The following is a 26662-nucleotide window of genomic DNA, read 5'->3' as shown; positions in this document are numbered from 1 at the left end:
ATGGACGCAGAGCACACACGTCTTCTCTTATACACAGAAGTGAGATGGCTTTCTAAAGGTAGATCACTGGCCAGAGTTTCTGAGTTACGAGAGCCACTCCAGAGATTTCTTTTAGAAAAACAGTCACCACTGGAAGCACATTTCAGTGCCACAGAATGGGTCGCAAAACTTGCTTACTTATGTGACATATTCAACCTGCTCAATGAACTCAATCTGTCACTTCAGGGGAGAACGACAACTGTGTTCAAGTCGGCAGATAAAGTGGCTGCATTCAAAGCCAAACTGGAATTATGGGGGCGACAAGTGAACATTGGGATTTTTGACATGTTTCAAACATTAGCAGAGATTTTGAAAGAGACTGAGCCAGGGCCTTCTTTCTCCCAGCTGGTGCGTGATCACCTATCTCAGCTTTCAAAAGAGTTTGAGCATTACTTCCCAACCACAAAAGACCCCCAAAAGAACTGGGAAGGAATGGATCCCTGACCCATTTGTGAATAAGCCAGGTGAATCGACTTTGTCCGTGCTAGAAGAGGATCATCTGCTTGAGATCGCAAATGAGAGTAGCCTTAAAAGTATGTTTGAGACAACTTCAAATCTCCATACGTTCTGGATGAAAGTCAAGGCGGAATATCCTGAGATTGCCACAAGAGCACTGAAAAGGCTGCTTCCGTTTCCAACATCCTATCTTTGTGAAGCAGGGTTTTCTGCAGTGACAGCAGCCAAAACGAGATTACGGAGTAGACTGGACATAAGCAACACACTTTGGGTGTCACTGTCTCCCATCACCCCCAGATGGAACCATCTAATTGCAGGAAAACAAGCTCAGGGCTCCCACTGATTCTGCATTACAGTGAATTGTATAATTATTTCATTATATATTACAATGTAATAATAATAGAAATAAAGTGCACAATAAATGTAATGCGCTTGAATCATCCTGAAACCACCCCCTTACCCCGGTCTGTGGAAAAACTGTCTTCCATAAAATGGTCACTGGTGCCGAAACGGTTGGGGACTGCTGTCCTATAAGGTAAAACTGTATATTTCTGTAGTGAACATTTGTGAGTGTAAATACTTAGAAGAATCTAGAAGAAGAGACAATGGATAACTGGTTTTCTCTGGGAAGGGAACAAGGAGGGTCAAGAGTTACTTTCCTATGTAATGTTAAAATTATTATATTAAGAATATATTTATGATTTCTATGTAATTCAAAAATACATAGAATTTAAATTTAATATTAAACACGAATTTACAAAACCAATGGCAAAATAAGTTGGCAGAGAGAGCAGGGTTTGGAGGAAACTTATAAGAGCTTTGTATTTATATATTTTATTTTTACTCTACTTTTAATTTTTATATTTGGGAAAACAGATAAAATGCGCCTTCTAAATAAAGCAACACTATTATCAAGTTGCAAGTGATGAACAAGGGGTTTCATAGATGGACTTAGATTGTTTCCCTTTGATCATGTCATGATCTTTTGGGGTGGGGAAGGTGGGGCATGTTGGCGCTGTGCCAGCAATGAGAAGGGAAGCAGACTGCAGGGGCTTGGAAATAAGAATCCCTGGGCGCCCTTCTTACCCCATCTTACCAATTGCCGTGATCCCTAAAATATCTTTGGTTTTCAGAGTGGAATTTTGTGCCTGCTGTGTTAGCAGACTCATCCTCTGCGCAAAAACACAACGGTCCAGCCCTCCCCAAACCATGCTCACCTCTTTTGAAGAATGCATGCAGGGCAGGACACCTGGCCCTTCTTATGGTCCCCTTGAACCTGTTTAGAGGATGATAGTGCGTCATTTAAACCTTGTCCAAAGATCAGCTTCCTTCGAGAAGGGGATTGACGGATCTCTATCAACTGCTTCATTAGCAGGGTCTGAAACTTAGAGTGAGAAATTGCTTACGTGTCCGAGTCCGTTTTGTTGATTCTAATCTCTTTTCTCCAACCAATACTGCTCAACTGGAAAACAAAACCAAAAATTTCAGGACAAAGGATAAAATGGAAGTCATATGAATCCTACCACCTGGATTTTTGCAGGCTTTTTTCTATGAATGTACGTGAATGCATATATTTATACAACCAAATTAGGATCATAATGTGCATATGATTTTACACTCTGCTATATTGAATTATTAATGAAAAAATGGCATGGGGAGCCCTGGGACAAAATATAGGTTCTACAACATTATTTTAGTGACTGCATAGTCCACATTCATAAATATATACTTACTGATACTGAAGATAAATGGGAGAGACATGGCCCTGTCTTCAAGGAGCTTATCATTGACCATGAAGGCATAGCCTCCCATTCTACAGCTATAACATGTAGGCAGTCTCACAGTACTGGAAATTTAGATCTCCAATATTTCTCTATTATGCATAATAAGTGAAGAACATGTTAATATCTATTTGTTCACTATCATGGGAATTTCCATCTTTTAAATTTCAGTCTTAGACATGGAATTACCATGTTGAAGATTATGCAACTTTTAAAAGATTTTGATTTAAAAATATCTTTGAATCAAACACTCAAAGTGTTTGAGAGTGTCTGTTTCCTCATATCCTCACCAACACAGGGGTAATTACCTTTTTAATCATTGCTAATCTGATAGGAAAACACAATCTTGATGAATTTCTTTGATTACAAAAATTTATGCAGTTAAAGAAATACTTTTTGGCCCTTAACAATATTGGAAACATAAGGTATGTAGCAACATAAAATTTCGAAAACTACAATAAAGTTTAGGTGAGAAGTTTGTTTTCTTGCAGGGTTAGTATGTGCCTCATATTGCTCTATGAAAACAAGGACTTTACTTCCCCAGCATATAGAACAATGCCTGGCACATAGCAGGCACTCAATAGATACTTATTAAATGAATGAGCAGTTTCATGAATATCATCATAATAATTTTCTATGGCTATATAAACACCTACATACATATTTTTTATACTATTAATAGAAATGGGAACTTACCAAACCCACTCTTCTTATATGTCTTTGACACTGTTTCATATAAGATTATTTAGAATCATTTCATTTCTTAAAAACGCTGCATAATACTGTAATTTAGTTAATGTGCTCCCTATTGATAAAACATTTTGCTGTTTTCTACTTCTAGCTCTTACTTATGGGCCCTTTGCATTTCTTCTCTGGGAATTGTTTGTTCATATTTAGTTATTTTTCTATAAACTTTTTCTGTAAGCTTTTAGGAGCTTTCTGTGTATTCAGGATAATAAAGCTTTGTTTATAACATATGCTGTAAATAGTTTTCTAATTTTTCCATGGCCTTTTAATGTTGTTTATGGCATTTTTTACATAAACATAAATTTTTATGAAGTTAAATCTCTCCATATTTTTAAAAGTATATATGTTTTGCATTTGGTGTTAGTAGACTTATGAGGGCCTTTTCTACCTCTACATGAATATTCATTAATGTTTTCTCATATACTTTGATGTCTACATATGATACATTTGATATTTAATTTATATGGATTTAATTAACTATATGGTGTGAAGTAAGAGTCTAACTTTTACTAACAAACAGTGTTTATTATCCTATTTCCATTTATTGAATAGTCTTTATCCCCACTGATCTGAATACTTTCAATTATCCATGAATTAATTATGCACTAACTTCTTGACCTAACTTCTGTAGCTTATATTGTTTCCCTGATCATGTTATTCTTTGTCTTATACCAATAACTTTACATTATTTTAGCTTTATGTTTTGAGATCTGTTAGTACATTTATCCTCATTACATCTTCTTGAATATTCTCACATGCTTTTCTCTTCAGATATGCTTTAGAATATTATTGAATATGAATATGTTGTTGAAGATGCACAATTGAGATTATGATTGAAATTGCACTGTTGTAAGTTGATTAGGGAGAATTGACATTTTTATAATCTTGAAACTTCCTCCCTGAATTTGTTCAGTTACTCTGTGCCTTTTGACAAGGTTTTGTAATTAAAAAAAAAAATCTAGATCTTACATATTCAGTATTAAATTTATTCTTGGGTATTTTATTCTTGTTGTTATTATTAATGAAATCTATTTTCCCATTAAGTGTTCTAAAAAGCTATCTATAGTAATATAGAAAATATTGATTTTTATATATTTATTTTAAAATGAATCACCTTAATTCTTTTATTAGTTTTTACAGCTTCTGGTAGATATTTCCTATTAGAAAATATTATCTGCAAACATTGACAATTTTCTCATTTTACATTAAATACCTGATTTTTCTTATATCAGTGCATTGCATTGTCTTAAATTTCAGAATGTTATATGATAGAGGTAATGGCTGACAGCCTCCGTCTGATTTTAATGGGGATGCCCTCAAGTTTCACTGCTATGTCTCCTGTTGGTTGGAGATCAGTGTTCTTCATCACGTAAAGGAAATTCTCTAATTCTAGTTTCCAGTGTTTTTCTTGAAGAAGATAATGAATTTTATCAGATGTCTTTCTGGCATCCACTAAGATGAGACAGTCTCTCTTGACCTATTAATCGCATTCCAAGAATCAACTTTATTTGGTCATGGTTTACAGCTGTGTTTAATTTGCTACTATTTAATTTAGGAATTTCTGATTAATCATTAGAAAGATTAGGTCATAACTGGTACAACTTTTTTGATGTTTTATTATTCTAGCTCTGAAATATTAATTGAGAAACTGGTTTTTCTGTGTTATTCAATAGCTTAAATAGTACATCATTTTCTCCCTTCATTTACAGCCACTCCAGGCACACCAGGCTCATTGGCTGTGCCAGTTCTGCTACAGCTTTTGCCTCTGCTGCCACTGCTTCATGATGAACTCCTACTCATTTCTTAAAACCCAACTCAACCATCAGCACTCCCACCATTCCCATAGTATCAGCTTGTGCCTTTCTTCCAGCACTACTCCTACTATAATTTATTCATCTATTAACTGCTTCTCCCCACTAGAATCTGAACTTCTTGAAGTGGGAATAGTCATGTACACATCTTAAAAATATTTCTGAATCTCCAGTGCTTATCACAGGACCTGGTACATAGCATGTGCTTAACAACTCTTACATGAATAAATCCATGATACATTTTTGCTTTACAGTTTGCCAGTGAAAAAATTTCAGAGATATGTGTATGCTTCTTTGCCTTTCTTTGACAATAAAATAGAGATAATAATCACTTATTGCCATTCTGCACACTTGGTAGAGTTACTGGGATAATAGATGTGAAAGGATAAAGTAAAAGAATTAAACACAAAAATACACAATAGCTATCACTCTTTCTTTAGTATTAATAATAGGTAACATGTATTGAGCACTTACTATGTTCCAGGTATGAAATTTTCAAATTTACGCCTCATAGCAGCCTTATGAGGAAGATATTATTGTCTCAGTTTTACATGTGAGTGAATTGAGTGTTAGTGAGCTTAAAGTGACTTGTCTGAGGTCAAACAACTAGAAAGTCGTGGAGCTAGAACCTACAGAGACTTCCTGATAAAATCGGGTGCATCCAGGGTGGTATGGCCGTAGACCATCAAGACTTTTCTGAATTCAGAGACAACATCTGGAAGCTACTTCTATACTAACTTGCCCGTAAAGACAGTGTGCTCCACTTTTGGAAGAAAAGAGACAAATGATGAGCAAAGGGTGAAGATCTGGTCAAATACTTGACTTCCGAGGTTCTGCCTAAGGTTAGTGCACAATAGGAAGAAAGAAAACTATCGAGTAGCAACCTGCTCGACTTTTGCATCACTTGTTTCTTTTCTGATGAAAGCGGACTAACCATCGACTAAGGTTTCCTTTACTTTTAGTTTATGATAGGATGTTGCTTCATTCTAAAAGAATAAACATGGACTGTGTGATCATTGACCACCTTTCTTTTATCTCCTAAGAAAGTCTGAAAGGGTACAAGACAGCTAAGAAGAAACAACTTCCCTTTAACAAGTAAGTCCTAGATACTTGAGCTCATGGCCCTGAGCTATGGGTAACTGACTTCTATAATCTGAAATGAGACAGATTTCAGGGTGCCTTCCCAGGAGGCATGGTAGGGTTGCTAAAAGTACAGTAGGAAGAAGGACAGCTTAGCATTTCATCGTTGACAAGGTGCCAGCCCTGATCGCTGCTTATTCCCTCTCCCCGCATCCTTGCTCGTTCCCCACTCCAGTCTGTGACCCCAGCGTGAGTGACAGAAATGGCAAGAGGTTGTTCCGAAGATTAAAGACCCAAGTCACCAGAAGCTGCTGCTTCGCAAGAATATTTAGACATTTTCCACTTGGCAGTCATTAATTTTCTTCAGCAAACGATGAACAGAAAAACCTGTTCAAAAAGGTTCCCTCTTCAGATCTCTGTATCTTGGATGATAAAATGAAGGCCAGGGTTTCGTTTTGAAATTAAATATTTATTGGATCGGGTTAGAGTTATCACTGTTTTTGAGACTAAAACTGGATTTTTCTTCTGTTTTTTCAAAAATCTAGTCATTTTCCTGAAGAATCCATTTCTGTACTAAATCAGTTGGGGAATGCCGGGTATGATTTTTCTAATAGACACTACTTGCAATGGAATACAGAAACACTCAAAGTATTTTACAGAGGGTGCATGAGCAATTTGACATCACAGAAACCCTGCAGACAGAAGCAACCATGGAAGAGAGGAAAGAGACTTGAAGGTCAGACCCTGGGAACTACGACAGCCTCTGGGTAAGCTCATCAGATCTGTTCATTGACAGCTGTTTTATAACATCTCTGAGTGTCAGTTTCCTAAGCTATAAAATGGGGAGCATATTTCTTTTCTTCTCAGGGCTTGTGTGAAACTTTGGAAATGATAGCTAGAAAATGAGTGACACATACAGATATAGAGCAGCACAAGAGTGGCAGCTATTATCCCTATTTTAACATAAATACTGAGAATCCGTCACTAAATGGCTTGAAAGCCATTTACGTCTGTTTACTTTTTTTTTTTTTTTATCTTTCAGGCATTGTTGCTAACAATTTCCTTGAATTTAAACATCTTTTAAAAGGTTTCAAAGCTTTGAAGGTTGATTTCAATGAAACCTGTTTTTATTCTAGGCGTTTTTCCTACTGTCATTCTGAGTAAAACAAAAACCATTTACTGTCAAAACAACAAGGGTTTGCTCTGAAGCACAAAATGAAAGCAGGTAAGTCTGCCTGATTTATTTTGGCATCCGCCTAGCAGTTAAATAGGACACCTATTAATTTGTCACTTCTTTAAGATTCAGTTAGGTTGGAAAAGTAAATCACCAGTGCTTGGTTTCAGCTAAACTTGAACTACTTGGGCAAAAAGGTATATTTTTTTATCCCTCAGACACATACCATTTCAAAAGTGTCAGTTAAAGAAGAAACTACAAAGTTGGCAACATACTTAAGATACTAAGATTTAATGTTTTTAAATTTTTACTTAACCTGGAGGAAGTTAGAAATTGAACTTATTTATCAAAGATCAACTAGAGGTCTGCGAAGAGGCATAGGAGGTCAGGCTTTTCAACAAGACCATGTAGAACTATTTTAAAGGGTGAATATCCAGCTTTTAAAAAAATTAAAATCAACTATGAGTAAAGAGACTTGAAATTTAAATTTTAACTCTACCATCTGCTAGCTGAAGAAGCTATTCGATCTCTCCAAGTCTCAGTTTCTTTATATATAAATTGGGGATAACGTCTACTGTTTAGAAGATTAAATGAGGCAATGGCCATACAGCATGGAGCGTCTATCGGGCACATATTAGCTGCTCAACAAGTATGAGGCGCTATATTATTCAGAAAGGCTTCTGTAACGTTTTCTAACAATTCCGTCCAAGAGTGAGCATTTCTTACTGTATGAAAGTTGTTTCTTCTATTTGGCCCAGATTTATTTTGCTGGAATCCATTCTCTCATTTTCTCAAAGTTGTTGGTAACATCTGTTTAATACTTTCTGTTTAAGGAGGCCAGATCGAGGGCATGTGTTTATACAACCGTTAACATAACCATTCCTAAACAGAGGTGCTTTTTGGCATCTCAATGACCTCATCATAATCTGTATTCTGGCTGATTACTGGATCAACCAACTGATTGAATAACAAGAGGAAATAAAAATGACACACACACATACATACACACATAAATACACACACGTGCTTTTCTTTTTCTGTTCTTCAATATATATAAAAGTCAAGGTCCAGCTTCAGACTTCGTTTCCTTTTATGTTTTTTTGTGTGGAGTGTGTGGGGAATGTGAAGGAAGATCAGTGCTTCCTTCTCTGAGTCCCTTAAAGCAGATGCTCTTGAAATGAACTATGGGGCAACTCTTTGAGAGTCTAGGTTAAGTTCGGTCTTCCAACCAACTGTTTAGCAGGTTTTCTGTTTAGTTTTTATTTTATTTTTTTTTTAGTAGAAGACACAAATCCATAGGGTGAATCCTGGGGTCTTTCCCAACTTTGAAAGTCCCACGCTAAATGTGGTCCAAACACTGCATCTATACATGGTGTGCTTTTTCTGACATCCTCCTCATTCCACACTGTGGCTGATCTTCCAAGCGGAGCCAGTACCTGAATTGAACTGAAGACAAACTGATCTAACTCCTCAATGAAGCTCGCTTTTTCTGGCCCAGTGCCAGGAAAACAGAGGCCTTCACCTGGTCTGATGGCAGCTTTGAGAGAAGAAATTTCCTCTTCCAATCCCTCACCTGAATATCTGGTAGAAGCTTGTGGAATAAAACGAGGCTAAACTGTTGTTCTCAAACATGTTTATTGGTAACAGTTTTACATGGAGTGTTACAGAAATTAATGGAAAATTTCTAAAAATTTTGCTGTTCTGTTGAATGCATTGTACATAAAGTTAAAAATAATGTGTCCATATATGTTAACAAACTGTCATCTGAGGTAAAGTTAAAGTAGGTCTAGAAATGTACTGCAACAGTCATTTTCTCTTTCTCATCTTTATTAAAAAAATATGTGTCAGAACGCAGAAATTGAAATGAACCAAACCCACAGAGTAAACATTTTTTTTTTAAAGAAGGTGCCCGGTACATTACATGATGCGGTTTCAGTAGACACTGGGATGAGTACGAATTATCAAAAAAGTCTTGCGGCATGTAAAGATCGGAGAGCTATGGGGAATGGGGACAGAATGACAGGTGGTGTTTCCCTGGTTTCAAAATTTAAAGTGACAAATTTCGTGCTAGTGAAGAATGAGGAATTAACAGTTGTACATGTGGATTTTCTACCAATCTAACTGGAACTGTGCAGACTCCCCCATGGCCTTTTGGTATCGGCACCTCAGCTCTTATTTGGAAATTTCACTGTATTCCTGGGATAGGATACGGTGGTTCTGAGTTCCCCAAACAGTGCTTATTAAACAGCAGAATTCTGCCAGTGATAACATGGATGGCAGTTTAAAATCTTGACTTTATTCTGCTCACTTTAATGAATCACAGGGGCCATCTTCTTTAAGTTCAGAGCCAGTTACATTTTCAACCACATTCAGTGAATGATGACAAGTCCACTGGGCTGTCACTTTCTTCTATGAAATGAGCTCCATACGGTGTACCTGAAATAGCAACATCAGCCAGAGTTCACTTTGAATGTGTCAGAAGCAACCCACAGAATCAGTGGAAGGGTGTGATACTGCAAGACAAACTCAAGACAGCCATATTGAGGGAGAAGATAGCACCACTGGTTTAGAATCAGAATCATGGACAACAGAGCAATTTAAGTCATTTCCCCATGGGAACTGCCTATCTCATCAAATCCTCAGAAAACACAGTTGAACTGGTCTCAGGACAGCTCTCATGGTTATCACACCTTTCCCATTTTCCCCTTCATGTGGAAGGATCAACTCATCAAAGGTATGCACATTCCTGAAGAAATCATGTCGACCAACATGTGACAGCTACAGAGGAAGGTAAATGGCCCTTTTCACCTTTCGGGTTCTTTAGACTTTGCACATTAGGGTGACACTTACATCTATTCTGTAATGGACATTTTTCCAGTTAACTGGAAAACATTCAGATTCCAGTGACCTGATAGTGTAAAACTTGGGCTTCAAACAGTACCAATCACCTTGACTTATCAATTTTTTTCTTGGTCACCATGTATACCTTCTTCCAAACCATTTTAGTTTCTATTGATATGAAGAATCAAAGTACACAGGTCAATTGAAGTCATTCATATCAAGGTAAATCCTACTTTTCAAATTTTAAAACCAAGTTAAGAATAATCACCCCCACCCCCAATCCAATTCATCACATGATTTTTTAAAGTTTTCTTCTTAGTGTTAAACCACTAAATTCAACATACTGTAACTGCATAGGAACATCAGGAAAACACATTTGACCTGTAGAACAATTCTCTGTAGGGCAAAAAATATATAGATTCTTTATGAAAATCATGTGCTAAACATACGAACCAAACACTGCACTTTTTGTCTCATAAATGTAAAAAAAGGAAGCTTAAACTCTTCTGTTTCACATACAAACAGTCCAGTGATGTCTACGGGGGTCGCTGGGAGTGGAGAAGTGGGAGGGAGTTTCAGAATCTGAAGGACAGGCCTTCAGAGCGTGAACTGTCTCTTTCTTGTTTTATGCAGAGGGCCAGTACTCTCGTGGAAAGGCTTAGATTAGCTGATGGAGTCACGTGCTCCCTTCCTGATCACTAGATGCTGATTGGCCGACAGCACCTGCCAGCTGCCCCTGAACTCCAGCTTCCTACCATACACTCCAGAGTAACATCTGGAAAGTGAGCCCCATCCATCAAGTTTGTCACATCTTGCACTCAATCTGCTACCTTCTCTACAGTGTAATGGCATTATTAAAAAGCATTTTCATTAACATTTATATTTACAAAAAAAAAACTGGCAATTTTTTTTCATTAGAACTCCTTAAAGCCATTTCCCTTAAATATTTAAAGAGTTTAATGGTAAGGTTTTTTTTTTTTTTCAAGTTATAAAATAAAAATCCCATTTGAATTTTCTGATGTAGAAAAAGAGATAGAGATGAACCATTGTGACCACGGAATCAGTTTGTTACTCTGAAAATTCATGTCACTATTGTTCTATTAGAAAGTCGGTTTTTAAGATCTCAAACCACATTACCAGGATTGTACCATAATTATTTGGCAAATGACTTTTCTTTGAAAATGGCACGTGAAGAAGACACTGTCTGCATAGCGTCACAGCAGCAAGATATCGGAAAAATAAAAAATCTCATTTTATTGGACTTAGAGTTTAGAGCTTCTGAGGAAATCAGATGCATTTTTCATCTTTCTCATCAATGGGATTCGATGTCCTTTCCTACTCACAGAGTGAAGGTTAAACCGAAAGCTGTCTTTCTTCACCAGGATGCAGAAGAGCTAAAGGGTTGTTTTGGCAACATTCTTGATCAAAAAGAATCATCGACCACTCATCTGTCTTGTGATTTCAAGTTAATTCATTTCATATGAGGTTTTTTTTTTTTTCCCAGTTAGATTTCTTCACCAATACCTAAAAATAGTCAAAAGCAATACAAAAATTTGTACACCCATTAATTTTCAAACATGAAAAAGAAAGGAAAGGGGAAAAAATGGCAGACCAGGCCTTGTGGAGTCATGTAAATACATCATCCTATTTGGAAAGGCATACGGATGATGATATTGTGGTGACAGAGACCTCTTACTTTTGCCTAAATGACGTCAGTGCCAACCCTGATGTAACACTCTGAGGCCTGTCACTCCAAATTTGATGTCTTTACAGTGGCCAACCGGTAGAGAAATAAAAAGAGAACTATGGTTTCACATACTGGGTCATCTTAAACCCACGTGTTAAGAGAGCTTACACTCTTTGTCAAGTAAGCATTTGCTTGATTTGTGATTTAACGTTGGGTATGATTTTTTATGCTTTTGTGTGTTTGTTTTTGTGCTGCCATAGATATCTGCCAGTGGTTGCCAAAAACTCTTAGTTCCCTCTTCCAAACGAGTTCCATTGGGCAATCATGAATTTCTTCGTGGGATGAGGTGAGGTGAAAGAATACAACAGAGCCTGTCGCGATGCTGATTTCCATGCCAGTCTTGAAGCACCCGCCACAAGCCCGCATTGATGCTATTTCTTAGATTTGTTGATCTGCGCATAAAGAGGCTCCAGCTCCTACGGACAGAGGGACAAAGTGAGATCTGCTCTTTTCCGGATACGATTTTCTGAGACAGCATGGGAAGGAGGGTTTGGGATTAGAACAGAAAGGTGACAGTTTATGATGAATGACCTCAGGTTATTTTTGGATTATTCAATCATGGTGCATATCATTTTGGTATCTTTTTTATCCTTAAGAAGAACAACTCACCCAGTTTTGCCCCTGGTTTTCAAGCTGAGCCTGACTGCCTGTTAGGGACATCGCAGGGTCTAGTAGACAGAGCCGGACCAGCTGTGTGATATGGACAAGATACTTACACTTTCTGAGCTTCAGTTTCCCCAACCACGAAATGGGAATAATACTGTTTATCCTACATGGTTCTTGAGAGAATTAGAGAGAATATATATAAAGCCTCTAGCACAGTGCTCAGAAGGAACAGGTCTTCAGAACACGGTAACAATGATCATGAGTTAAGTGAACATTTTTCCAACACGGTTTTACGAACATCCACTTGAGGCTGCTGAAATTCCATCTCAAACCGCTCTTTGGTTTCTACAAGCAGTGATGACTGGCTGCACTTTAGAATAAGAGAAATGGCAATCGTGCCGTTAGCTCTTAGTTAAAAGCTTCTCGAACTTGTTTCGATCCACTCAGCTGTGTGAGGTTTGGCGGGTCACTCGCCTGCACCCATGGGGCTGTGCTAAGACATACACAACGGTTTTCACCAACATATGACACAGCAAACCTCCAATCCAAATGTGTAGATGGGAAATGGCATTTGGCCTTGTTGAAATCACTTCAGACTTTAGTTCATGTTGAAATGGCCCAGGGTGCACTGGCCAAGCAGATCAGGTCAATATTCTGGTCTTAGGCATGCATAGGCCCTTTTATTAAAGTTGGCCTTCATGCTGTCACTCTTGGATATTTGTACCAGAACTAAGTGGACACAGTGACATCTTAATTCTGTCATATTTTATATATTAGCCTGCCTCTTGCCATGTGAGTAAAGATCCCTTTTAACTGCTTATTTTCTTGAAGCAACAGATTGAACTGGCATTCTATAGCCTCTCCTGTGTGTCTGGCACCATGCTAGATATTTTCAAGTACACTGTCTTTTGAAAACATCACAATAGCCTTGTAAGTCAGGTGATTTATCTCTTTTGTAAATGAGAAACCAAGCACAGAGACGTTAAGTAGTTTGTCTATGGTCACACAGCTAGTAAGTTTGGGACATGAGACCTAAAAGTAAGGTCCAGTGCTTTTTCTCATCTATTATAACAGCTGCCATTAAAACAAAACAAAAACAAAAAACCTTCAATCTATAGTGTTGTAGAGTGTTTTGGCGTTTATAAAGCACCCTTATGTCTTATTTAATCTGCCTAACAGTCCTGGGAGTGGCTTATATTCTTTCCATCTTCACTTTGCAGATAAAAACTGAAAATCAAAGAGGTTGTGTGATCTCAAAGTCATTGTGCTGCCTGTCATGGATTTAATATATTGTACTACTTGCTTTTATTGTAAAGTGGGGATGGATTAGAAGATAATTTTGTCCAGACCCATCATTTTACAGATGAGGAATGTGAAGCCCAATGAAGAGAGCTTTTGTTTCCCCAGAGTCACAAGGTTACTTAGTAACCATGCCATGAATAGAATCCAGGACTCCTGAGATCAGGTAGGTCCAGGATGTCTTCTTCTAGAATTCATCATCTCTGTATTCTTTCAGGAAGAAGGAGCTTCCTACCCTTTGAGGCACCCAATCCTGTAAAATAACAGATTGTCAATTTGTCCCTCGATGCTTTCCACCCATGGGACTTCATACTGGCCTTGGAAACATAAAGAATAAGTGTAATACTTCTTCCAAATATCTGATGACAGAAAGTAGGAAAGCCCATTCTTCCATGCCCTACTTCTGAGTTACCACTTTCCCATTCCATCAGCCATTTTACACGTGGACCCAGCACTGTAGGTGCACAATGAAGGTCTGCTGAGTGAATGAATGTCTAGGATACACTTTCTACTTTTTTCACTGTTCTGATCCCTTTGTCCTAAACACACTCTCCCTTGGCTTTATTCTCCCGTAATTGAATCAAAAATCAAAATCTATAGCAAGATGATTTATTAAGCACCTCATCTATTCTCTGCCAACGTCTTGAAATGTTTCAAATACCTGTGGTAAGGCTAAACATGGAACTTTACTGTGTGTTTGTGTTCTGGGGGTGAGGTGGGTGGAGCAAAGCTAGAGTGGTAAAGTAGTGAAGTACCACTACTGGGAAACAACATTTCCTTTTGCCTACGCTGGGCTATAAGGATGCATCTTCATCTTTCCTGGGTAGACTTTCTCAGCTCAGTCTGCTTTTTGGATGCCCTAAGAAGTCTGGCTGCCTTGATCTCACCCTACATTTGCTTTATTCCAATTTTGGAAACTAATTTATTCAACTGAGAATGACACCTAAAAACAGAAGAAGACAGCAGGCTCAGACAGGGTAATTAATGCCACACTGCATTAACTTTCTGCAACTGAGATAAATATTCACACATCTCCTGCTTGCCGGAATTTAGCTTCAAATACCCATCACAACAGTGGTAACGACTGCAGTCAACTCTCAATTATCCCCACTAATGAAGGGGAGCAGTGGTGTGTAAAACCCCAAGCAGCAGATAATCCCAAAGTCTGACACTCTGATGCATTATACGTTTTGGCAATAGCTTTACCTTCCTTGTTACAGAATCTTAGACTGTCAGAGCTGGAGGGGAGCTAAGAAATCATTTGATCCAGAAATTTCTGACCTGACTTCTGGCAAGGTCACCAGGGGGTCTTTAAGCTATTTTCGACATTCCAAAAAGCCTAAATGGAATCACACATTAACACAGCACGCTGTTGATATTTTTTGTTTTCTTTGGTCAGATCTGACCACATCTCGGCCCTGCTTCAAATCCTTCAAAGGCTCCTCATTACCCACAGGGGAAGGTCAAAGCTCCTTCACTGGGCACATAAGACCCATTAGTCTCGTAGTCCATTAGAGCTAATAAATGTCCCTTCCAGACCATGAACCAAAAGTTACCCTTCCTGGGACTTCCCTGGTGGCGCAGTGGTTAAGAATCCGCCTGCCAATGCAGGGGACACGGGTTCGAGCCTTGGTCCGGGAAGATCCCACATGCCGTGGAGCAGCTGAGTCCGTGCGCCACAACTACTGAGCCTGCGCTCTAGAGCCCGCAAGCCACAACTACTGAAGCCTGCGCTATAGAGCCCGTGCTCCACAACAAGAGAAGCCACCGCAATGAGAAGCCCAAGCACTGCAACACAGAGCAGCCCCCGCTCGCCACAACTAGAGAAAGCCCGCGCGCAGCAGCGAAGACCCAACACAGCCAAAAATAAAAATAAATAAATAAACTTATTTAAAAATAAAGTTACCCTTCCGGTCACGTACGTCATGCTTGAAAAAAATTCTTATGCTTCTGTCAGAATGATCTTTCTGAAATGGATTTCGTCATGCCAGTTTCCTGCTTAGAACAACCATCCCAGCTCCTTAAGCCCCCAAGGATAATGCAGACTCCTCGGGATGGTCCACAGGGCCCTTCCAACACGGTCCCCCTTCCCATCCGGCCTCATCTACTTCCTCTCTCTCCTAGCCTGCACCTTCTTCCCTGTACTAATGGTCCCCCCAATATGATGGGATTTCCCATCCCTGAGACTCTGCTTAGACAATTCCTTCCACCTCCAGGACCTCTCCTCGTCCTGCCCCTGGGGGTTCATACTTTCAGAACCAGCCCAAATAGAAGGGCTTCCTGGACTATGCAGGTGACATGGACCACTCTGCCCCGGGACTCCAGCAGTGCCCTGTGGAGTCTACACTGCCACCATGTTATCTCCCAGTGCCTCTACACAGTGAGCTCCGCTGCACCTTTCACGTCAGTATCCCAAATTCTGAGCACAAGCTTGGAACCTGGCAGGCGCACCCACTAACAACATGGAGCTTGAGGATGTGAAGGAGTGAATGAAAAGTGCCTCTCTTACCGGGAGCTGGCGAACACTTATGAACTTTAAGCTCATTTGTGAATCTGACATATTAATAATCTTCATTTCTAGAGGACAACGAAGTAGATTAGAAACCGTGCAGTAAAAATGAAAACAAATCAACTCTCCACCCTTTGACTTAAGTTGAATACCCTGCTTTCTGGGAGGTGCAATGAAAGAGTGCAAGTACACAGATGGGAAATCGGGCAGATCCAGGCTGGTATTCCTACAGCCAACTATTGCCTGCAGCCATAGACCACTGTGAACACACTTACCCTTGAACAAGTTGGGTTTATTACTCATTACAACGAGGGGAACCACGGGCAAGTCTGGAAGAGGTGATTAGAAAGGGCTTCTTATAGGTTTAGGCTTATATTAGATGTTTAGGGGGAGGGTCAAGAAAGTAAGGCTTCTCTCTGGGTTGGATGCTTTCAGGAAGCTGGAGTATGATTATCTTAATAATTCTTATCTGGAAGGCAGGTAGCATGGAGCAAGGCTAAAGCCAGGAGAGAAGAATATTTGGTCAGTTTTGGAATCTGGACAATGTTCCTGTCAGCCATGGCTACCGAGGGGTCTGGATGTGTCTTGACCCATCGCGGTCACGGAATGCTTTGTGCGATGCTGGTGTTCTGTGAAATTGTTTACGTTCAACAGAACACCAAGGGCCCAGCTCTTGCTGTCAGGCTGCTGTTCCCTTTCTCACTGTCACCTACTTAGTAACCTAAAACTCCGTGCAGGTTACTTAACCCTTCTGGGTGCTGGTTTTCTCATCTGTAACATGAGTCTAGAAATCCTCATTGAAGATTGAAGGAGAAAATACACATTGACTGTCTGGCACAGAGCCTGGCATGGAGGAGGTACTCCAAAGACAGTTAGGTTTCTTATGTCTGGGCATGTGGCTCTATCCTTCCTTTATAGAAGATGGTTTTAGGCCTAAAAATCACCTGTAGGTGGCTTTCCAAAGTCCATCTCCTTCATAGACACTACTTCATAGCGTAACTGGGCTGTTAGGAAACATAATAATGCCGCAGGATCCGCCTTGGGAAACTGTGTAGGAAGAATGCGGGGTTAATCTAAAGGATCTGGTTGGAGGGCCCTGTGGATGGCAGAGACTTCCACGTGTTTGCAGATGACTTTAAGTATGAAGTATGAGCTCACGTACAGAAGTCAAGTGGAATCACAGATTTAGAGTAATAATAGCTTATATTTACAGAAACTTTTACAGCCTCTAAAGGGGATTCCTCGATCACATACATGGTCTCATTTGGGCATCGCAGAATCTGTACCCTGGGTATTCCTATCTCCATTTAGAGGGAAGAAGCAGGGCTCCTCAGAGTTTGGTGACTGGCCCAAGGTCACTCAGCTAGCATAGGGCAGAGCTGGGATATAACCAGCTTTGTTATTTTTTTAGCTTTTGTACTGCAGTAAAATATTTAGAGCAAAGCATTTGACATTTTAACCATTTTTAAGCATACAATTCAGGGACATTCATTACACTCATCATGTTGTGCAACCATCACCATTATTTCTAAATCTCTTTCTTCTCCCCAAATAGACTCTGTACCCATTAAGCAGTGACTTGCTAGTCCCCCTGACCCCCAACCCCTGGTAACTAACCTCTAATCTACTTTCCATCTCTATGAATTTACTTATTCTTATATTTAAATCAACTGCATTGAGGTATGATTTGCATACAATGAAATGTTCCCATTTTAAGTGTACAGTTTGATGAGTTGTGAGAAATATATCCACCCATCTGGCCCTCCCCAGAGCAATCAAGCTGTAGAGCATTTCCTCACCCTAAAAACTTCCTCGGGGTCCTGCTCAGTCAACCCTTCACTCCAGTGCGGCAACCACTGATCTGCTTTCGACCACTGTAGATTAGATGTGTTTTCCTGAGCCTTTCATGTAAACACACCCAGCTCTTTCCTAAGCCCACTGTCCTCTCCACTGCCACATGACCCCTTTTGTAAAATGTCAAAGCAAGAAGGGCCATCGATCTGACGGTTCCTTTCCTACAGGAAGAAATGGAGGCCCCCAGATGTGAGGGTTTTGTTTTTCTTTTTCCCCAAAGTCCGCAGGAATCAGTGGAGAGCCAGGAGGGGCAGCCCAGGGTCTGGACTCCCCTTTCTGTGCTTATTCCCTCACTTTCCCTACCTATCTCCACCTGTCTGGCTTGAAGTATAAAGGCATATAGTTTCCAATCCCTCATTATAAGGAGCCCCTTTGGAAAGCCACCTAAATTGTGCTTATGACTTTGCATCCCTTTAATTTTTATTGTGTTTGTTTCTGGAAAGCTTGGCCACATGGAGCAAAGGTATGTCCAAAACAAATGATGAGTGGGGAGAAGACGTGGCATGCTGAGAAAGGTGGTCTTGGACGTGAGGTCACGCGCCATGCAATCTAGCTGCTGAGCAAGCCCATCTCTGCCCCTCTTGGGAACCTGGGGTAAGAGTCACGCCAAGCCAAGCTGGGGGTCAGACTGCAGCTAGGAGGTGAGCCAAAGCTTGAGGTCCTCAGCATTGCCCTGCCTAGGCAGCAACTTCAGCCTCAGGGTCTTTAAGCCCAAACACTTGGGCCTAGCTCAGCAGGGTCTAACATTTCCTGGCCGGATAAAATGAAAAAGGTGATGGTAACCAGGGAGTGGAAATAAGGCTGAAAGAACTCAAAGTTCCACCTGAATCCATGAAAAATGCATGGGGTTTAGCGCCACAAAGACCCCAGCAACTTCCTAACTACCTGTATGAACTGAGGAAGGCATTTCACCTGGGCCTCAGTTTCTTCATCTGTACGATGGGGTTTGTAACATCAACATCATGGGACTGTAACACGTAATAAGTGAGCTCATATGACGTAAGGAATTTTAACAAGGGGCAGGAGTCTTCCTTTCCTTTTTATTCAGAGGAAAGGGAAACAATAAAGCTTTCTGACCACTTTCAGCCTGAAAATCTGGCCTTCAGAGTAGGAAAGTCTTCAAAATACAGGATGGATTTAATGACGATGCCTTAGAGACTGAAGTTGCTGCTGAACGCACTCGCTTCCAGGGGTCTTGGGTGCTGAAACCCACTTGGTGAACACAGAGGTGCACACTCTGAGTTCCCAGGGGGTCTGCACATGTCCTGATCAACTCTGCACTTCCCCAATAATAATAATAATGATGGGTACAAGTTATCTGCTTTGCAGATTTACGTCACCTTTCTTGACCTTGTCACGTAGCAGAGGAGGGCACTGAGGTTGATGGCACCCGTTCTCGGCCATAAGCAGGATGGCCTGTCCTGAGTAGGTTCCTGGTGGTCAGGAGTGGGCCCTGGATCTCACACAGATAGTCACCAGGACCCCTAATGAAGTCAACATATTTCAGGGACTTCTGGCCTTTCCTTCATTAGCTGGGAATAAGGACAGCCTGGGAGAAGGGTGCTGTTGGAAGATCTAGTTTGAGGACTGGGTCTTCCAGGCTCTAGCTGGGTGACCGTGGGCAAGTTAGAGGGTCCTAGAATGTAAGCGCTAGAAGGGCCCGTGGGAATTGCTTTACCGAAGAGAAGACCAGAGGTCAGAAATGAAGCCGTCTGCCTCAGGTCACAAGCAATCAAGTCAGCGAGGCTGCTAAAACCCAGGTGTCTCGGCCTTGGTTGAGTGCTCTTAAGTTATTTAATCTGGGTCTAGATTCAAATCCTAGCCCTATTACAGGTGAATCGTGTGATTTCAACATGTCATGAACCTCTCTACCTTACCTGTCATATCTGTGAAACAGGAATGATAAAAATACTTCAGAGCGTTCCCCTGAGGATTGAATTAGGTGATGTCTATAAAAGTGCTATAAACATCCTAGTAATTTTTACATTTATTTTATTAGTAGTAGTAAATGCAAGGCTACTTGCATTAGCTTCTGCAGGGTGATTCTAGAAACGGTGAGCGTGATCTAACTCAGAGGTCATCATACGACAGCCCACTGGCCCATTTCAGTGGCTGCCAGTTCTTTTGTAAATAAAGTATTATTGGCACTCATCACGCCCAGTCCTTTATGCACTGTCTTTTGCTGCTTTCCTGCTGCAACGGTAGAGTAGATTAGTTGTGACAAAGGCCAGATGGCCCACAGAAACGTAAAGAGTCCCAGAGAGTGTGCTGGCCTCGGGTCTAAGTGATCAGTAGCGTCTAGCTGCGCTCACTACTCCAGGGGCTGAACACCATGTTGAAATCTCCATTTCTAGTCTTTTGTTCTCCAGAGTCTCATAGCCAGCAGTCTACCGGCATCTCTGCTTGGAAGTTCAAGGCCACCTCGGGTACAACTGGTCCCAAAGAAAACTGGCCTTTTTTTCTGCTCAAGCCTGCAGCTCTGCATTCCTTAGCACAGTGCCTGGCACCACCTAGATCCCCCAGTCAGGCAGCAACCTGGGGGTCATCCTAGCACATGCCCTCTTCTTCCTCACCTCCCACTTCCCTGCAGCCTTAAGCGCCTCCTGATTCCATCTTTTCACATCCCTGGGCATCATGCCCATCTCTCCAACCTGGCCGACACTGCTCTCAACCAGGCCTTCCCATCTCCCGCCTGGACTAGCTTGGCTTGGACTTGCCTCGGAGTGCTATGCCCGTGAAAAGGAGAGATTATTTTTCCATTTTTGTGGTTCTCTGTTTTGAGGCTCTTTGTTATGTGATTCTATTTAAAAACAGAAGAGTAACAATAATGCCAAATACGTGTATTCTACTTTCAAAGCTTATAAAGCACTTTCATACTCACGGTATCTTCTGATTCTGGGAGAGCCTGAGGAGGGATCTCTTGCTATGATTCGTCTTTATCCATATATGGTGACCGGGGGTTCCAGGGGCTAGCTAAAGTCCTGCCTAAGGTCACCTGCTTTGGAACCATAATTCAGACCCAAGTCCCCTGACTCTGGGCATTTCCTTTCTTTCTTTCCTTTTTTTTTTAAAAAATCTCTTACCAAAAGCATCTGAAGAGCTGCTTTCTTTGCCCCTAAACACTATAAATCCATCAGGTAACATTTTACATGTCTTGGGTTCCCACTATGAAGACTGGTCTTAAAAAATGACAGTGACTTATTATTTATGGCAATATCTACTGTTACTAAGGGAGACAGACCAAACAATTCCCCACTGTTACAGACGCTACTTTGACTTGACAGCTGGGAAAGTCTGATAGGCAGTTTATTTACTTAGCCATTTAACCAAATAAATGTTTTCATTTTTCTTTCATCTCCTCAAAAGCTAACATTTCACCCTTAAAATTGCTCCAGCAACGTATCAGTGGAGTATAAATTACCTGCCATTCCCACGCCAGCCATTATAATATTATTTGGTTTTTTTTTTTTGCCCCTGTTGACCCAGTCTTTCAAAGACACGTGATTCTCCCAGATGGGAGGGTAGGGGAAAAACATGAAATAACTGAAGATATTCCCCTTTATTGCTAAAACAGAAATGCTGTTTTGAGATTGGCCCCGAAGCTTCCCCCTGAGAGGATTGAGGCCATCCGTTTCCTCTTACTAGGGTGCAATATGGTTTTAACTTATCAACAGATGTCACCCCTACCTACTCAGAATTGTGCGGGCATTTCTAATAAAAAGCAGCTGGAGATAATGGGTGCAAGGTTGATAAGAAGGCTGAGACTCTTGCTCTCCAACTGTATGGAGGCAGCGGGGAAAATAGAGCCATGGACGTAACTCTCCCTGCATGGTATCCTTTTTCCAAATGCCTGGAAAGGCCCTAAGAAATTGCAGTCAGTAAATTGCCAGTTGGGTGGATGGGTGAATGGGATGGAGACAGAAAGATCAAACGTGGCTTATACTGCTATTGAAGGAGGGGCCCGAAAGGCTCGTTTGGACTTCCCTTATGGGTGTCTTAAGGGATGTGTCGGCAAGGCTGGCATCAGCCTCTTGGCATGCAATTCTTGATAGGCAATTGTGTAATTGCCAGACTAAGCTTTCAAAGGGAGAAAACTGTTTCATGGAAGATTACAGCCCAGCCCTCCTTTGGAGCTGGGAACTACTTATTATGATTTACATGTGAATCTAAGATAAAGCTGCTCATTTTTTGAGAAGTGAGAGGTGGCCTGTGAGGCCCTAACAGGGGTCCTTCTGATTATGGGACGGGGCGAGCCAGAAAACTAAGAAGTAGGGTTTTTTCTTTTTCCTTTTTCCCAAAGCTATTTTGAGGCATATTGAAAATTAATTACCTGCAAATAGAAAGTAAAAAGCAAAACCTCCCAGCCAGTGGCCTGGGTCCTTATGGTAGAATTTATTCAACACGAGGACATAAGGGCTAAACGTATAAAATCCAAGGGAGTGGCGAACCACATTTATTGAGCACATAGGATGATGATGGGGGTGGTGGTGATGGTGTTGGTGGTGGCGATGGCAACTAACAGCTCTTGGGTGCTTTCTCTGTGTCAGATGCTGTGCTAAGAGCTCCACACACATCACCTCCTATGATTACTGTCCAAACAATAAGCTTATGAGGAGAACGCTATTTTTACCCTCATTTTTCAAAATAAGATCGAGAATTATTATGACATCTCATGAGGGTCACATAGCTTATAAGTGCTAGCGCCAGATTCTGAACCCACTCTTGCTCCAGAACCAGATTTTTTTAAGCCGAGTACCGAGTACCTGTCTCCATGTGCTACCTTAGTTAATGTAATGTATACAGAAGGCCCTTTCAGCAGATAAGCAAACCAAGACTCAACAGCAAGTATGGTTCTTGCCCAAGATTTCCTGCTCTTAAGTAGCTGAGCTAGAATTTGAACTCAAGTTCCAAATTCTGAGCTCTTCCCACTAGACCACGCCACGTCCATTCACAACTCAACCCTGGCCTAGGGTTCTAGACAGAGCATCAAACACGGAACAGGCTGAAGCCTCACAAAACAGCCTGTACGACTGTCTCAAGCAGAACAGGCTCGTAAAGATGAGGGTGTGAAACATCGATCTGCAAATGCTGCACGTCATCTTTATTCTCTAGAAGAACTCAATTTTAGGACGATGTTGGCTGTTATGCTGATGAATGGCTCTTGTCACCTCTGGTTCATTCATCAAATTTTTCAAGGCAAGGGTGAGCATGTGAAATAAAACATATGTAAGGGGTAGAAAAACCTCTGGGGGAATCTTCCCAAGGTGTCCACCCATCATCTCCAACTTTTGTCTTTCCTGGAACATTGACTTTGCCTGTATCACAAGTTCCCCAAATAGCTTTGCAAGACTGGATTTTTAGATGGGCATTTGCATGGCATGATGTGTTCTCATGTGCTATCGTACTGAGGTGAAACATGGCAAAAAGTACGGTATGTGAGATTCTTTAATCATAAAATCTATTAGCAAAATGCACTTTCAAAACACTGTATGAGCTTTCAAGAACCATCAAAATAACTTACACATGAACTGCGACTGATTCTGAGGTAGCCTCAGAATCCATTTACGAACAGTGAAAACTATTTACCATTTTAATGGTTCTGACCATAATGTTCAGGCCTAAAAACAGAGCTCTGTCGGTATGGCCTTGCAGTCCTACACGTTTACGGAAAACTAGAAAGGTATATGAAAATTGAACACATTTGTCAAGGAGTGACCTTAGAAATCACGCCTGGGTAACAAGGGGTACTTCTGTCTCCTGGGAAGGTTCGCTTCATCAGCCCCTCTTTCTTTCCATAAAATCAGATGTATTAAAATTCAAGTGCCAAAACCCACTTCTAGTAAATGTAAGTACCCCTCTCTTGAAGCTGCTGCTGATGGAGTCTGAAGTGGTTTGGTGGCAAAACACAGGCTGTAGCACAGGTGCAAACAGCAGAGCCTCAGAGGCGAACGTGACAGGTCTCTGAGCTTTGAATTCCACTTTCACGTCAGAAAGGGTGCGGGGGCCCCTTCTGGCCAGACAAAATGGACTACCACGATCTCACATCTCTATCAATCTTATTTCAAGCACTGCTTGTTTCTGTTTCTTAGTCTGGCTTCTCGGTGTGTTTGGTTGGCGACCTTTTTTAGGATCTGCAGAGTGTAGGCAATGCAGTTGACACACTGCTTAAAAGGTTTAAGCATCTGGACCCTATTTCACTGAGAAAGAATCAGGGTGGGCAGAATGTGTCCATCTCAGAATGTTGATGCTTTTAGACACTGAGTCCACGTTAAGTAGCTTTGACCATGCCTCCTTCTATCAACACCCACCCACTCAGAACATATCATTAATAAGATATGACCATTCCCCACTCCTCACCTCTACCCCTCCCTCCCAATATATGTCAAAGGTCATGCAACCATGAGGATAAACAAGGTGGAAAACAGACATCAGGCAAGGCGAGATGATGCAAACATCAGGGATAGGCTCAGGCCAGGAGAGATGGTGCAAACATCAGGGATGTGACTTCAGAGGTAACAAACAAGCAAAAGGGAAAGCGGATGGCTTAAGGGTGGGAGATCAAAAGGACAGATACCTACCCAGACCTGTGCTATCTAGCTACCGGCCTGTGGACTTATATTATCACCATTGGGCTCCACACTGGGCTCACCAAAGGGATCACTGTTGGATGAGGCCTGTGACCCATCAGGCTAGAACACAAGAAGATAACACTTTTTTTTTTTTTTTCTTTTCAGTAATTGAAAATATAAGACAGCTGGGCATATTTTCATGCACACATATACTCTGTTATTTTAAAGGAGGCAGCACTTCGTTTAGAGGATGCCACTTCCGCAACTGTGAGAACTTGTAGTAACAACTTAATGAAAGGATAACGGTTTTCAGCTGCTCATTTGAACATAAAAGAAAACGCCTTTAGTCACCCCTTTAGAACTTAAGAGTCTGAGCCAGCATTCTTTTCTACATAGGTTTCCTCATGCATTGTCCATTTCAGATACAGAGGTTTTAAATTGAAGAATAAAAAAAAACAAACAAACAGAAAGAACAAACCGGTCACTTACAGCTTCTTGCTCTTCACTTTTGCTGGGACTTTCAAAGCCCTCTTCAAAGATGTCATCGGTGGTCGGATCACTGGCGTGGGAGGCAGATGATTTGGATGGAGAGCTCTGTCTAGGGGCTGGGGTTGGAGCTACATAGAGACCATGCAAAAAAAGAAAACATCCTAAGTGTCCGGCAGCAACCGTTTATACCCCACAGAAACCTCAGGGATCTGATTATATTCGAGTCAAATCCCAGGACTCCTCCCTTCCTATCACAAGTCAAATCAGTTGAACAGTTTAATATCTCCTCTGTACCTATTAATCTTGTCCTCTCCCAAACTTGATGGTCAGGAAGGAGCTGGTGGTCCACAGGGATGGGTGAGGCAGTGGTCCTCAAGGGATAGTCCCAGGACCAGAAGCATCAGTCACATCTGGGAACTTGATGGTAACACAGATTCTTGGACCCCACCCTAGACACACCGACTGAATCAGAAACTCTGTGTTTCTGCAGACTCAAATTGAGACCTGCTGGACTATAGTCTTCTTTCTTAACTTCATATAATTATTTCAATAAGAATAAATAGAGAAGAGGACAGTGATATGCATTTATTGAGTGCCTTCTATGTGTCGGAAGCCATCAGAAATTTTACAGGCAACATCGCTAATCTGCATAAAGCCTCTTCGAGGTAGGGGTTCTTCCAATTTTACAGATAAGGAAGGTGAAGACTGCTAAACTGCTCAAGGCCACGGACTTGGCAAGTGGTAGAAGCAGGCTTTGTATCCTGGCACATAGTAGGTATTCGATAAACACGTGCTGAATAGAGTGTCTCAGTGATCTGGGAAAATGAATGTAGCTGATGGCAACTTCACAGCTGGCACTTTTTTCCTTGTTCCATAAGGATCTCCATTTTCTGTCCTAACATTCCCACATTTTCCTTGTCTCCTTTATCCCAGAGGTTTATAATAAATATGGCATTAGAAACTACTTTCCTTTCAATAATTTCTTTTTCTTTTCAATAATTTCTAAATTGGCAGTGAAAATACCCAGCACTGGCTCAGCCCCAAAGGAGGGCGGGGGCGTGGCTTGATTTAATAGCTGAATTTCAAAAGCCATTGACAAGGCCTCCCTGCCATTACATCCCAGAATTTACAAAATCTGGCTGCTTATCAGACAGTGAGTGATTATAAAACTTGGTGAGTTGCTTTTGCCTCGATGAACCTCTCTTTAGAATGATGCTATTTATTGCGTGCCAGCAAGCTAGACACGGTGCTAGGCACTTTGCATTCATTATGCTCTCTAATATAAACCCTGCAAGGTGCTATTGTACCTATTGTCTTTTTCTGATGAAGAAACTGCGGCTCAGAGAGGTGAAGTGCCTTTCTTAGAGTTAACACAACTGTGAAGCAGGAGCGCTGGGATTTAACACATCTGACAGTGTTCAGTCCACTGTGCTTTTCTATTTCTATCTGAGGTGTACTTTTGGTTCCTCTCCACTCAAAACATTCGAAAGGTGATGCTGATGGATAAGAGGTTATAAAGATAGGCTGCACTCATTTTCTTTAAAATAAAACATTGTTTCTTTTTTCTTAATTTAAAAGGAAGTCTGTTTTGTTTCATGAGATGCCTATATAACCAACCAGTTACAGAGAGTTTGAGGTAAGCTTTATGAAAACACCTTGA

General features: G+C 41.0%; 1 protein-coding gene across 5 annotated transcripts in view; it reads right to left on the bottom strand.

The window, feature by feature from the left end:
- Nucleotides 1-2768: 2768 nt before the first annotated feature.
- The window catches only part of DAB1 (DAB adaptor protein 1), a 420799-nt gene continuing 396905 nt past the window's right edge, over nt 2769-26662 (bottom strand). For 3 of the 5 annotated variants that reach the window (XM_082415009.1, XM_082415010.1, XM_082415013.1), the window contains 3 exons: nt 25003-25130; nt 24523-24633; nt 2769-12092 (listed from right to left, as the gene is read on the bottom strand). In XM_082415009.1, coding sequence (XP_082271135.1) covers nt 24538-24633; nt 25003-25130 — 224 coding nt within the window. In that variant the 3' untranslated portion in view covers nt 2769-12092; nt 24523-24537. The remainder of the gene's footprint in view (nt 12093-24522; nt 24634-25002; nt 25131-26662) is intronic. The other 2 variants (XM_082415011.1, XM_082415012.1) reach the window with 2 other exon arrangements.

Source organism: Balaenoptera physalus (assembly GCF_965194825.1).
Source record: "Balaenoptera physalus genome assembly, chromosome: 1".
NCBI classification, from domain to species: domain Eukaryota; kingdom Metazoa; phylum Chordata; class Mammalia; order Artiodactyla; family Balaenopteridae; genus Balaenoptera; species Balaenoptera physalus.
Note: the sequence above shows the minus strand (reverse complement) of the source record. Positions and strands in the feature narration are given on the sequence as shown.